This window comes from Callorhinus ursinus, unplaced genomic scaffold (assembly GCF_003265705.2).
Source record: "Callorhinus ursinus isolate GAN/ISIS: 27379988/994484 unplaced genomic scaffold, GSC_fseal_2.0 scaffold5, whole genome shotgun sequence".
NCBI classification, from domain to species: Eukaryota; Metazoa; Chordata; class Mammalia; order Carnivora; family Otariidae; genus Callorhinus; species Callorhinus ursinus.
This window is the reverse complement of record NW_027397067.1, coordinates 52,877,061-52,890,132: the sequence shown is the minus strand read 5'-3', so window position 1 is coordinate 52,890,132 and position 13,072 is coordinate 52,877,061. Positions and strand designations below refer to the sequence as shown.

Here is a 13,072-nt window from a genome sequence, read left to right as displayed (position 1 = left end):
TTTTACTTGTAAGTAGGTCTTTAAGTTCCATAGAAATCGTGTGGAATCCAAATTAAATAAATGCTTGCCATATGATGATAGTCCTAAATATAATGGACTTTTTAAAAATTTAATGGTTATTGATTGAAGACCAAGAAGAGAGTATTAAATCCTCTTATTCTAATGGAATTATCTTAAAAGGTATCTTCTGGTCTAGTATGAAGTCAGCTATGGAGGAACTTGAAATTCTCTGGTTTTCCCATTGGTCCTAATCAAATGAAATCAGTTGTATCATTTTCTCTGCAACTGAGTGCAGAGTTTTCTGACTTAACTGAAGAGTGCCAAATGAGCCTCATCGTTTTCTGCAAATTTTGAGTAAGTTTAGGGTATGTAGCTATGAAACATTCCAGCAGAATGGTTTGAGTACTGAATTTTTTTTCACAATATTCAGCTAAGAAGGTATGTGCAGCACTTACAGTACACTGTACATATTAGGAATGCCCACCATCTCAACTACCTTACCTAGGAAACTTCTAGATTGCACCTTGCTCAAAGAAAAAGTGTTGAATCGATGCTGTGTACATTTACAGCCAGTCTTAGGTTACAGATGATATTGGTGCAATTCATAAAAGGGTTTTCAGTTATGATGAGGCTCAGAGAAAGATGTTTCTTCTAATACTTTTCTGCCTCTCTTGAAAAATAACTCTAAACTATGTCCTTATCCAGTGACCTTTAAAGCTGTAAAAGTATATAAGAAAGAGACCTTGGAACCTATTTGCCCATCCAGCTCAGCTGCTAGGAAGCTGTAGGAAAGTGGGTGGGATGCTCTAGGTTTTCTGTGCCTCACTTTGCATCTTCACCATTTAGTGGAATAGCGCTAGAGCCAGGGTAGTAAACACCTGCCATACTCTCTGTCTCTCCACCCTTCCCAGCACGGCCAGCTGATGCTCATCCTGGGAGGCCAACGTGATCAGAGCCCTTTGTCAGCAAATGGCACCTGACAACCAGCTTTTATACTTGGTATTAAATCTATGGGCTCTCCCCGGACCAGAAGATAATGAAGATCATTTTTAGTTTGACAGCTCTTTTCTTATCAATGAGAGATCCAAGAAGTGGACCTTGTTCTTAGCAAGTAGTTTATATTCACTTCCCCATAAAATTGCAACCTGGATGTGAGAGGAATGCTTTTCTCCTAAATCACTGTTTGAAAAGCAAGATGTATCGGACTTTTTTCTCTCATTCTCTCCCTAGACCCTGACATCTTCTTAACAGCAGAGCAATGATTACTTTTCGTTGTGCTGCACTTGGACTTTGCTATCTATTCTTTAGTTCACTATAGAGCTTACCTTTGGCTTTAAAGGAAAAAGAAATAAGGCCTCTAACTGGGGTTAAAAGAAAGTATTTAAGAAGTGAGAGCTCCAGAGCGCCCCTGTTCACATTTTACGCCAGGGATACTTACAGTAAAGGTGAATCACTGCCCCCTTGTGGTAGAATTACATATTTATTTTCTCACAAGTGAAGTTGAGTGTAACGTGTCTCTGCTACCTTGAAACTTTTCAATGAAGTTAGTTATTATGAAAAGAACTGTAGGTATTTTTGAAACCCCCCTCTCCTTGTTTGTTTGTTCTCATCTGTCTTAAACTCCATGGAATCTTGTCTGAACTGATTTTTTTTTCTTTTGAGGTACCAGGTATCTAAGAACTTAAATGGAATGGCCCACGTTATATGGAAGATACCCAAATCTCATTCAAATTACTTTTCTGTGGTCCTTGCCACTTCAAATGAGTTTGTAGGGTTTTGGGAATGTCTTATTACCCCTTTAGAAGTCTGCACACGAACATTCTTCTTCAGAGCTATAAAATGGGGAAATTTTGAAATACCACGTCCAGGAATCTTTATTCGCAAAGGTTCAGGTGATCTTTAGGATTAGCTTTTCTTCCAATTTCATAATATTGAACGTGAGACAAGATTTTAAAACCAAACTGGGGCTTCCTTTCAACAAAAGATAGACTTCATGTCTAATTAAATGCCTTATAGAGGAAGAATGGAGAGGTCTTAAAGCCATTTCGTCCTATTCTTTTTACAAACTTTTACAAATAAAACAGTAATGCACAGTCATAATTGGCTTACCGAATTAGTTCTTTACAAGTCATCATAAATATACATAGGAATTCTGAATGACTTTCATGTTTGCATATTTGGAGAAGTCCATTTTGTCAACTATTTTTTATTTTGGATGGTTGTCACTCCCCACTAATAAGTTGCAAGTAGTTGTTCTGCTCACAAGGCTATCTCCAGGTTATGTGTACATTTTTGAAGCACATGCTCTTTTATAAAGATGAAATGACTGACCACTTGGAAGATTTTCACATTATGACTTGACGTTCAAGATGGCCCAGTAGAATCTCCTCAGCATATAGCTTGTTATTTTTCAATGCTTGAAAATTTGTTGGTTTGTCTTTAGATTATTTTGTTCTCAAAGACAATTTGATCACAGAAAACAGTCATTGATGGATTTGCCAGTCCTTTCTAAAGACCTCTCTCTCTGTAATATTTTTAGTGGAAAAGAGGTTATTTTAAAAAACCAGATAAATGTCACTAAAAACACCAATTAAAGAACTTTGTACTATAAATAAGGAGATAGAGTGGATACATGTGCTTAACTTATTCAGTTAATAAGTTTCCTTTCCTCTTGATGCTCAGCTGATGTAAAATAGCCATTAATATGTTATTTGGAACTATTACAGACAGGGGAAGATTTTTATCTTAGACTGGGTAGACGCACTGGTTGATTCCGGTCATGCTCATCGTATTTGCCTACGTGGATGCCTTTCTAGATGAAAACAGCTTTGTGAACTAACACCCATTCTTAATGCCAGAAGTGTTGAGGTAGTTCAGTAGTTCTTAAGCTTTTGTATCTTAGATCCAATTATGATTGACCATTCCACTCAAAAGTCTGCTTACCACTAGAAGAGGAATGTTTTGTATTACAGCCTTTTCCTTATACCTATTTATGATAAATTTAGGGACATGGCAATTTCTCTTAGGAACAAATTTAATTACTGGGCCTTAAGAGACAAATACTTCATAGTTAAAAAACACTATTGTTTTAGTAATCATAAAAAGAGGTCATGAAAAATTGTGTAGTAGGACATTTTGGTAGTTTATAATTTTTTTCAGAGTTATATAGTAAACATCTCTATGCATAAATCTCTGTCCACGTTTAGATTATTTTCCTAGGATGGGTTCCTAGGTCTGAGTCAAAAGTTATGAATATTTTAATGCTTTTGTACACATTGCCAGATGGCTTTTAGAAAGACTGTATCAATTTTATATTCTCACAATGTATCCTGATGCCTGTCTCACCACATTCTCACTTTTTACTTTTAAGAATCTTGGCAGTGGCGACTCATTTTATTTGGCACTTTTAATTGTGAGATTTGATTGTTTCATATATTTATTAGCTGTTTTTATTTCCCTTATGGATTATAGTTAAGTCTTTTGTCTATTTTTATATGAGCTTTTAAAATATTTAGGAGCCAACTTGGCTCTTTTCCAGAGAATCATCAATCACTCTTAAATAAATAAATCTCTGTTGCTACTCATTCTTGGGCAAACTCAAGTTGCCCACATGAAAAAGAGAAATAGCTCAATTGCTATTCATTGTCTACAACTCAGTCCTTGTGAAGATGTGGAAGCAGCTTTCTCTGCTCCACCTCTAGTGTATCCTCTGAAGCATGACAAAGTTCCCCAGCTTGGTGGATTTCAGACTTTTTGTCCCTCGGTTTCAGCTGCTTTGAAGAATGGCCTGATCTCTGAGATGATCCCCAAATCTCCCTGGTGAATTTCATAAATACAGTGAAGCCCAGGTTTCAAGTTAGCATCACAAATTTATCATTAAAATTTAACAGAAAATAGTCCTGGTTTCAGATGATCACCTTTGTCATCACAGTTGTGGCTCTAACAGCGGAAATTACATTTGTCATAATTGTGGCTTACTGTCCTGTGTGTGTGTGTGTGTGTGTGTGTGTTTGTGGAGAGACTCTTTTTCATAGTCACAGCTACTGAATTATTCAATTTTCTTTCATTGCATTTACCATTAGAAAGTCTTCCTCAAAGTACTTAGTAATCTTTATGGAAAACCTGTACAACTTTTGTACCTTACTAATGGAAGTTCCGGAACCATTGTTCCAATTATGAAAAAACTCTTACCTAAACCTAGTGAGAGGAGAAACCTTTTGAAGACTTTCCTCGACTTTGGGGCTTAGGAAAGAATGAAATTCATGCCTGCCTGGCAGTGGAGTCCGTATTTTCACAGCTTCATGTAATTTGTGAGTCTGCCTGGTATCTTGTTGGAAAATAATCTATCCTATTTCTGATTCCGATAGCAGTAATCGACAGATGGACTTTAGGAGTATTTCCATAAGGGGCTGATCACCTTTCTCTGTAGAAGAGTTGTTAGGTTATCCTGTTGGACCATTTCCACATGTGTGCAAATCAATATAATTATGTTGTTTAGAGTGTGGTTTTGATGGTATCTTTCTAACTTTGTTCATTTTGAGGATGATCTTACCTTGCTCGTGATATTTTATACAGCTTTCTGCTGAAAGAGGATCATAGCATCTTCATTCCATAAATGTAAAAACAGAGTCACAAGGATGATGTGTTAGAAAACATCTCAGTTACAAGACCACACTTACCTACTGGTTCCCTTTCCTTCGGCCTTTCCCTATTGAACTCCGCTGCTTTCCTTAACGACTGTGATGTCTGAGCCGGTCTTCTTGCATCTGTACAGCAGCGCTGAAGAGACTGACTGAGCAGTGACTTGTCAAGGCCACTGTATTCTTAAAGCACTCAGGACAAAGATATGCAAATGTGTCCTTAGAGTTGGACATAGCTAGAGGCTGGTAATGTCATCATAAAACTCAGACCTTTTTCTGCCGATCTTGGGCAGTACATTTTCCAGGTTGTTGCTCGTGAACTAAAAAGAAAGTTAAATCCATGACTAGAATTTCTCTTTGGGTGACTGGCATCATACTTACCTTTAAATGCTTCCTGTCAGGGTGAATGTGCTTAAGAATGTGAAATAATCTGAAACTCTAGAAGGCATTCTCCAAATCTAATCTCCTAGCCACAGGTGAAGAGAAATGGAAAAACACAAATTAGCATACTTGTATGTCCAATGTAACTTATCTTCAAATATATAGATCAAAACGGGGATATGTATTTTCTGTTAGCTTTAATCTTACCGATTTCTTATGTTTCAAAATCTTAGAGTTCAGGGCGCCTGGGTGGCTCAGTTGGTTAAGCGACTGCCTTCGGCTCAGGTCATGATCCTGGAGTCCCGGGATCGAGTCCCACATCGGGCTCCCTGCTCAGCGGGGAGCCTGCTTCCTCCCTCTGACCCTCTTCCCTCTTGTGCGCTCTGTCTCTCATTCTCTCTCTCTCAAATAAATAAATAAAATCTTAAAAAAAAATCTTGGAGTTCAGAAGAAAATATGTACAAGACCTTTTTTGTACCTTAGGTTATATTTTAATATTTTTTTTTATTACTTTGGGCTTTAAGTCAAAATAGCCTACTATGGACCACAAAATATTTTCAGTTAATTTAGGCCTATCTGTGGTCAGATCTTGGCTAACCATTTTAATTCTTCGGTATTTGCAATATATCCTACATGAGAAATGGGGCTGACCAGAAACAAAACCAAGCAATGAACCAATAGCCCAGAGATGTCATTCAAAAGAGACTTCTGAGGAAAATTTTTAGGGTTGTAATTCAGTCTTCCAAGCATCTTTAGTTGAAACCAGTACCATATAACTTATTGCCAATGGAATAATTGTACAACTTAAACTTATTTAAGTTTCCAGAAGCATTGCTGAAATTTTGGCCATACTATGAACTATTTTATGCAAATATTAAGAAACTTTCCTATCACACAGTATTATATCAGCCAGCAAATCCAAAGACCATTTGCTATTGACAGTTACATCAGAATGATATATTAAGTAAGGGGCATGAAGTTGTCCCTCTCTTAAAATAAGAATTTCCAGTCATTTAGCATAGATTTTCTGTTAGTGAAAGTACTGCACATTTTTTCATTTGAAAAATTGAAATGGTGAATGGGAAAAGATTTCTTGAACAAATACTCAGTATATTTTTATCTTAACACATTTAAACATCTATTAATATTATTTTTCCATTTACTCAATTTCAATTTGCTTTTAAAAGAAACTCCAAGCTTTAAATAAATTAAACATGAGCTCATTTTTACAATGTAGTCAGCAATGATTTTGACTAAGGTTTTTGTTGTTTGTTTAGAGAAAATCTAGAACTAAGGAGATCTTCAAAAACTTTACAATTGAAGCTTCTTTTTAAATATGCAATTTTATTTTAAGTGTTTCATCTGTCTGCCCTCATTAGGTGTGTCTCATCATTCAATCTAATGTTACTAAAATAGTTGTAACTTTACAGCTTCTTTGATTAATGATGGTTTGGACTAAGGTTTCATTGGGTAGGATTAACTATGTTTAAAGATGGCAAGATGCCATTAAAACATTAATGCCAGAATTTAATAAGAACCAGAAATTAACTTCAGGGACCTTCATAATTTAATGTGAGGGCACAGTCATATTCTGATTATTTTAATGTCATGTCCTCTTAAAAATAAGTTATCTTGTGATAAAGTTTTACTTAGCAAACACTTGTTGATTGTCAACTATGTGCCAACCAAGTGACTGTTTTTCATCTTCAAACAAAATGAGAAATGCCTCCCTTGTTTAGAAATCTCCCAGGCTCCTGTAATCTACTATGACTCTGCTTTCCTGAGGCAGGGATCTAGCTGCCTAATTTCTGGTCTGTTTCTTTCACATCTCCTATATGAGCTGCCACCTCCATCGTCTCGACAGAAAAGCTGCCCAGCTACATCCCTGTCATAAAGGGTCTTGGAAGGTTGGAAAGCATGCATTAGAACTGAATGTCTAATTTGTGGTACTGATTACTACGGTGTCGAAGAGCTACACTTCACAGAAAAGTTTTGTAGGACTACACAAGTAGAACGGAAGGAAGGGTGGGTAGGAGAGGAGAGTGGAGCCTGGTGAGGGAAGAATCTTTCTGTTCTGAAGGTGTGTGGTGATGACTTAATTTCTGCAAACCTCAGTGACCTTTAAGCTCTTTTCGGCTCTAAAAATCCCACGATTCCTGTGTTTAGAACCCAAAGAGGGCAATGGACCTAAAGCAAATGCCTGTTGTTCATTTCTCTCACGATCTTATGTATATATACTTGCAAAGAAATGTTGAGACGTTGTAAAAACTATGAACCATAACCACAAAACACAAAAAGTGAAATACAGCAGAGGCAAAGGGAAAACTATATTCAAAAACTCCTGATGGAGACAAACCTCAGCGATTTCACTGTTGGCCCGGGCTTCCTGGTGGTGAGGGCAAAGAGGAGGAACAGGATTAGGTGGCGGAAGACGCCTCTCTCCAGTTCTTCGGGAACAAATCAGCGTTTTTCTTGTTCACAATAGTAAGAATAACTGGTCTAGGGGATTTGTGTATGAAGCCCTAAGCCACATAGTGAATGCTGTCCTCATGAATTTTGATAGAAAATGAAGTATACCACCTCTGTCATTTCATACACTGGTCTTTGGAGAACAGGGAGGGAATAATGTTAAAAGCAAGACATTTCTTTTGCCTGGGGTGGGGGAGGGGAGGCAGGGAGAAGGGAGTTTGAAACTTCTGGTATATTTACTGTAGATAGATGCTTATTTTCTTTCGACCTACCAACATGTGGAGCAGTAGGAAGATGTACAGATGTCTAGTAAAGGGTAGCATTGTTAACAGTCGGAGGGAATAAATGGAATTTTTGTGGCAGGATGATATTTGCAAGACTGATCAGGCCGCTGGGAGGTTTTTAAATATGCCAGTTCCCTATAACAGGAAGATCAGTCTCTGTTTTAGACAGCATATCCAATTTAGTAAATTATTATTATTCCATCAAAATTAATGTGAACAATTTTCTCTTTGAGGCTGCTTTTTCCATAGGTGATGTTTTCCAGATGGGCTTTGTGTAAAACTCTTAATGTTTTGTGTTTTCTTTCCTAGAGAAGGAGCCGTTTCTGACATGTCTTCATTTCTCTTTCCCCCGGTGTAGGAAAGAGAGCCCCAAAGGCAAAGGAGAAGAAGAACAAGAAAAAGAAGAGGAAGCTGATAGAAAGAGCCCAGGAGCAACACAGTGTCTTCCTAGCTACAGACAGGGCCAACCAGTAAAATAAAAGACACGTAGGGTAGATTTTGGGGAGGGGGTTTGCTTTTGCAAAAGTGCACAAAGCTCCTCTCCACCCCTGGATCCTGGCGTGCGGCCTTTGTGCTGCTCTGACCAGTACCTGTTCCCAGTAACGTTGTGAATGGAGGAGCCACGAGCGTGGTCTCTCTTATTTATGCTTTGTTTGCATCTGGAGCCCGTGAAGGCAGGAGCCCATGACCTGAATCCATGGAAGCAGGAGTTAGGGGTCCAGCATGGGCCTTGGCTCCACGAGGGGCAGGAGCTGTGAGGCCATGGACCACCCCTGGACCCAGACTTGTGCATATTTATGGGAAAGAAGACACTCAGCAGGCCAAGTGCTCTTTCACTGGTGACCTTGATTTCTCACATTGTGCATTCGTTCGCAAGGATAAATGTCTGCCGAGATCTGCTTTGAGCTGGGGGTGGGGGGTGCTCCAGGAATTCCTGCTCAGCTCCCCAGCAGCTCCAATTGTACATACTCTGTGGGGCTGCATATAAACCTCTTACAATGTATATTTATGCTTTCTGATGTGTAACAGGTCATGCCTGATACTATGTCACTTTGTTTCTAGTGGTTCCTAACCATTGTCCAGCACATGGCTGTTCTAGATTTGCGAATTGACCAATGTTGTGTTGCCCCTTGACATTTAACTTTTTTTTTTTTCCCAGGCTTATTTCTCATCGTAAGAATAGGCTAAGCTAGTTTGTACATAGGCTCAAATGACCAATGTCAAGGACTTTGTGTATCCGTAGACCTTCCCCACTCTGTGTCTCCTCATGCAGATAAAGCAGCAGGTGACAGGCAGAAGCTAAAACTCCTTTTGTGTCTAAGATGTGATGACTTCATACAACACAACTGAAAACATGAGGCATGACATGCAGTCCCTTGTAGTACTCATCATGCTGTTTTACCAGCTAGCTAATTTTTCACTTTTGTTTCAAACTTCAATATATATACACACATACACATATTTATTTAAAGCCATCCCTGACTTACCACGACAGGGTACCTACCACTTCTCTTAGGGTCACTGTAGAAATTACCATCATGAGACCATGCATAGCATTCGAGGAGAAAACAGGATGCATCCCTGTAACTGCTGGTCAAATCCTAACAGGTCTCCTTGGAGCCAGAATCCGTGTCCTCTCCCAGACAGAAGAGCCCTGTGGAGACTCTCCAGGGGACTTGCGGACCAGTTGTTTCAAAAACATCGTTGTGTAGTTGGGGGAATCCCTTCTTAGAGGGCTTTGAATTGGCTTCTTCTAAAAGCATCATTATCTTCCTGGCTAATCCAGAAGAAAATTAGAACAAAGTGAAATGGTTACAGATGTTCAAGGAAAACAAGCAAGGCAAAGCCTTTTTTCTCACTGTGCATTGGCCAAACTACCTCTCCAGCGTTTAATTTTTGAGTCAAAAGCATCTTACCAGTGAGTATAAATGTCATATGCATTGTTAGAATATTACTGCTATGAGATAATAAGCCATATATGAATGTTGTATACAACTTTAGGGTTCGCATTTAATCCTAAAGTGTTCACCACCTTTCACGTCTATTTACACTAGATTCCTAAGTGGGGAGGGGGCTCCTTTATATAGTGCTTCATCGTTAATAAGTCAGTACCTGTTCTGTTTCTGAGATGTTCTTTTCGTGCATTAAAAAACTTCGAAATTATTCGTTGTGGAAGTTTTCTTTAGAGGTACATTTCTTTGACAACTCTACCCCTAAATAATCCTTTAAAAGCAGGCAAATTTTTAACAACCAATGTTTGTTAGTAACTATACCTAGGAACTAGCTAGATATAAATTACACTAGAGTGGAGTGGTTAGGAGCTTTTTGTTTTGTTTTGTTTTTTCCAGATTGTTTGGAGACAGGGCATGTGCAAGCCGGGGGAGGGGCAGAGGCAGAGAATCTCAAGCAGACTCCATGCTGAGCATGGAGCCTAATGCAGGGCTTGATCCCATGACCCTGAGATCATGACCTGAGCTAAAATCAAGAGTTGCACACATGGCTGAGCCATCCAGGGGACGCAGGAGTTGAGATTTTAGAGCCACGCTGCCTGAGTTCCAGAGTAGCCTGGGATAGATTCTCTCTCTAGGGCTCTGTTCCTCATCTGTGAAATGGAGGTAACAGTATTGTCTACTTATAGGGCTGTGTTTGTTTTAAGGATTAAATTAGGTAAAATGTGTAAAGTATGGTCAGCACAGGGTATATATTAAATTGCTACCCAAATTACCTGTTATTAATTGCCTCTGTTCTTGATATTTTATTTAAAAGACCTTCCATTCTTGTTAACAATATATTTATGGCAACATCAGTTCCCTTCAATCTATTGCTTGATGCCTGGACATTATTTGCCCAAATTTTTATTCTTGTGGGAATTGATTTACAGTTGCTTCATTTCTAAGCCAGTTATAAGCAAATACACAACAGAGACACATACTACAGTGTAATTTATAGCTTCAGGGTAATACAAAGAAGATCTGGTGGTTTTCCAAAAGTAGCTATACCATATATACATATATATATAATGTATGAAACTGGTTTTTCCCTCAGTATTTTCAGGGAGTTTAGCATCTGTAGAAGTAAATGATGGGATCACAACTTGGTCAATTAAGAGGTTTGGGTCGGGGAAATTGGTGCAGCTAGTCAAAAGGTACAAACTTAATTATACAACAAATAGATCATGGGGAAGGCAAGGTACAGAATAGGGACTATAGTTAATATTGTATTCTCTTAGCAATTTTCAAATATAAAATGTCCTAATCACAAAAGTTTGACAGATTAGCACTTAGGAAAAGTCAATTCTATGAATGTCTTTTTTAAGAGGCTAATAGCAATCACTGTATACATGACATTTTCATTTTTTGCTAGAAACATTTGGAGAAAAGCTAGCACTTAGCCTCAAGTGTGTGATTCCTCCTCTAGATTTTTTTATCTTTTTAAAGGAGAGCTATGAGTAGGAGAGAAAAAAGTGAATAATGCTCTGTTCCTGTTAGAAGTTTGTGCGTAGTCGATACTACTTGATAATATCACTAGAAAGGGGAACTAGTAACCCTATAAATGTGTCTCTATCTTGACCAATCACATCATTCTCCCCCTTCTTTCCAAAGGAATAACTATTGCACTCAAGCATCTGGCCTCATCCCCTCTTACTTTTGTGGGGTCTTCAGAATCCACTCCCGACCTTTCTTCAGCCCTTCCTCTCCCCATGACTCAGGTACTATTTCTCTCAAGGTCTTCATTGTCCACTCTCCTGAAAAAGGAGTTTATGGTCATTGATGGTTTTGACTTTGTTCCCTTCTTATTGATTTCTTCCCCACCACTGCATTGTCCTTGTTCTCACAAAGGGAGCAATGACATTCCCCTTGCTAAATATGAAGAGAACATTGGCCTTATTTGCCTCGATGCTTTTTGTGTGTGTCCTGCCTGCTATTTCCACCAAGTTTGATTTTACTGGGCACTTTTCAGAAATTTCATTTTTCGTTTGACTTCTATGACATTTCTAACGTGGGTTTTCTACTTCCCTATTTCTTTTGGTCTTTTCGAGTTCTTCCTTGGCCTAAATTCAAAATACTGACATTTCATAGGTGAGCCCACTATTTAATCTTTTAAATTTAATCTCTTCATCTCCTCAACTTGGGAAATATGACCTTCTGGCTTCAGATACCAACTGCCTGCTGTTGATTTCCAAACCCAGCTCTCTGTCTCCAGGTCTTTGGTAAGGATTTCCGAGCCTACTAGAGATCTTGACTAGGGAGCCACACACTTAAGCTCAATGTATTTGAAACTGAATTTATTACCATATCAGTCAGGCTCCAGTCAAGGAAATAAACCAGTTGAAGTATTTCAAACAGGGAGTTTAATGCTGAGAACTGGTCACACAGGTAATAAAGGAGACAAGAAGCTGAAGTGGGGATGACAAGACCACTCAGGTTAACAAAAGCAGGAAGTCACTATCACCCCTAGGGCAAGGGCGGTAACAGGAAGAGGTTGAGTGTCCTGAAGCCAGAAGGTAAGGCCACCCAGCTGGAGCTAGAACTGTAGCTGAGGCTAGAGCTGTGACCAAAGAGGAAGCTGGAACCAAAGACAGAATGCTTATCTGGTGGGAGCTAAAATCTTGGAACAGATCTTGTCACCCTGAGAAATGTTGCCTGGCTTCTTCCTACCTTCCAACCGCTAGTCTTCTACCCACACCTGCCATTAACCAAACCTGACTGGAAACCAGGGAGCCTGAGTAATGTAGTTCCCTCTGTAGGGAAGGACATAGACCCAGGAGCAAGCAAGCAAATAATCAACATAATCACTGACATCTTCCCGCAAAACAATTCCGCTTTCTGCCTTCCCATTTAATCGTTAATAAAATCTTTACTTACATAGTTGGTTACATGAACACTCTTGTAATCATCATTTACTCCCATTGTTCCCTACATCTAAACAGTTCCCAGATTCTAGCCAGTCTACCTCAGAAGTATCTCCCGAATTTCTCCCCACCTCTTCACTTTCTTGGTGCTGTGGCTGTGCTAAGTTTCTCTTTGTCTCTCTTCTAGACTGCTTCATTATCCTAAATATTCTTGCCCAAAGCTTCACTCCAATGATTATATTTCTACCACTTCTTTTTCCTGTTGATATATTGGTAGAGCTCTCCATTATTTAAATAACTTCCTGTTTCTTATAGAATAAGATCTTGTAATTTTTTACATGAAACACAATACCCTTTTAACTTTCTCTTCACTCATGTAGCTTGTGAGGATCAAGAAAAGACACTGTATGGTCTGGGATGAACACTGTAAAATTTTCAAGGGTTCC

At 38.8% G+C, this 13,072-nt stretch overlaps 1 protein-coding gene across 5 annotated transcripts in view; it reads left to right on the top strand.

Annotated features, from left to right (window-relative positions):
* Nucleotides 1-9,937, top strand: part of RSPO2 (R-spondin 2) — a 151,964-nt gene extending 142,027 nt beyond the window's left edge. For all 5 annotated transcript variants that reach the window (XM_073893099.1, XM_073893100.1, XM_073893102.1 and 2 more), the window contains one exon: nt 8,133-9,937. In XM_073893099.1, coding sequence (XP_073749200.1) covers nt 8,133-8,248 — 116 coding nt within the window. In that variant the 3' untranslated portion in view covers nt 8,249-9,937. The remainder of the gene's footprint in view (nt 1-8,132) is intronic.
* The last annotated feature ends 3,135 nt before the right edge of the window (nt 9,938-13,072 follow it).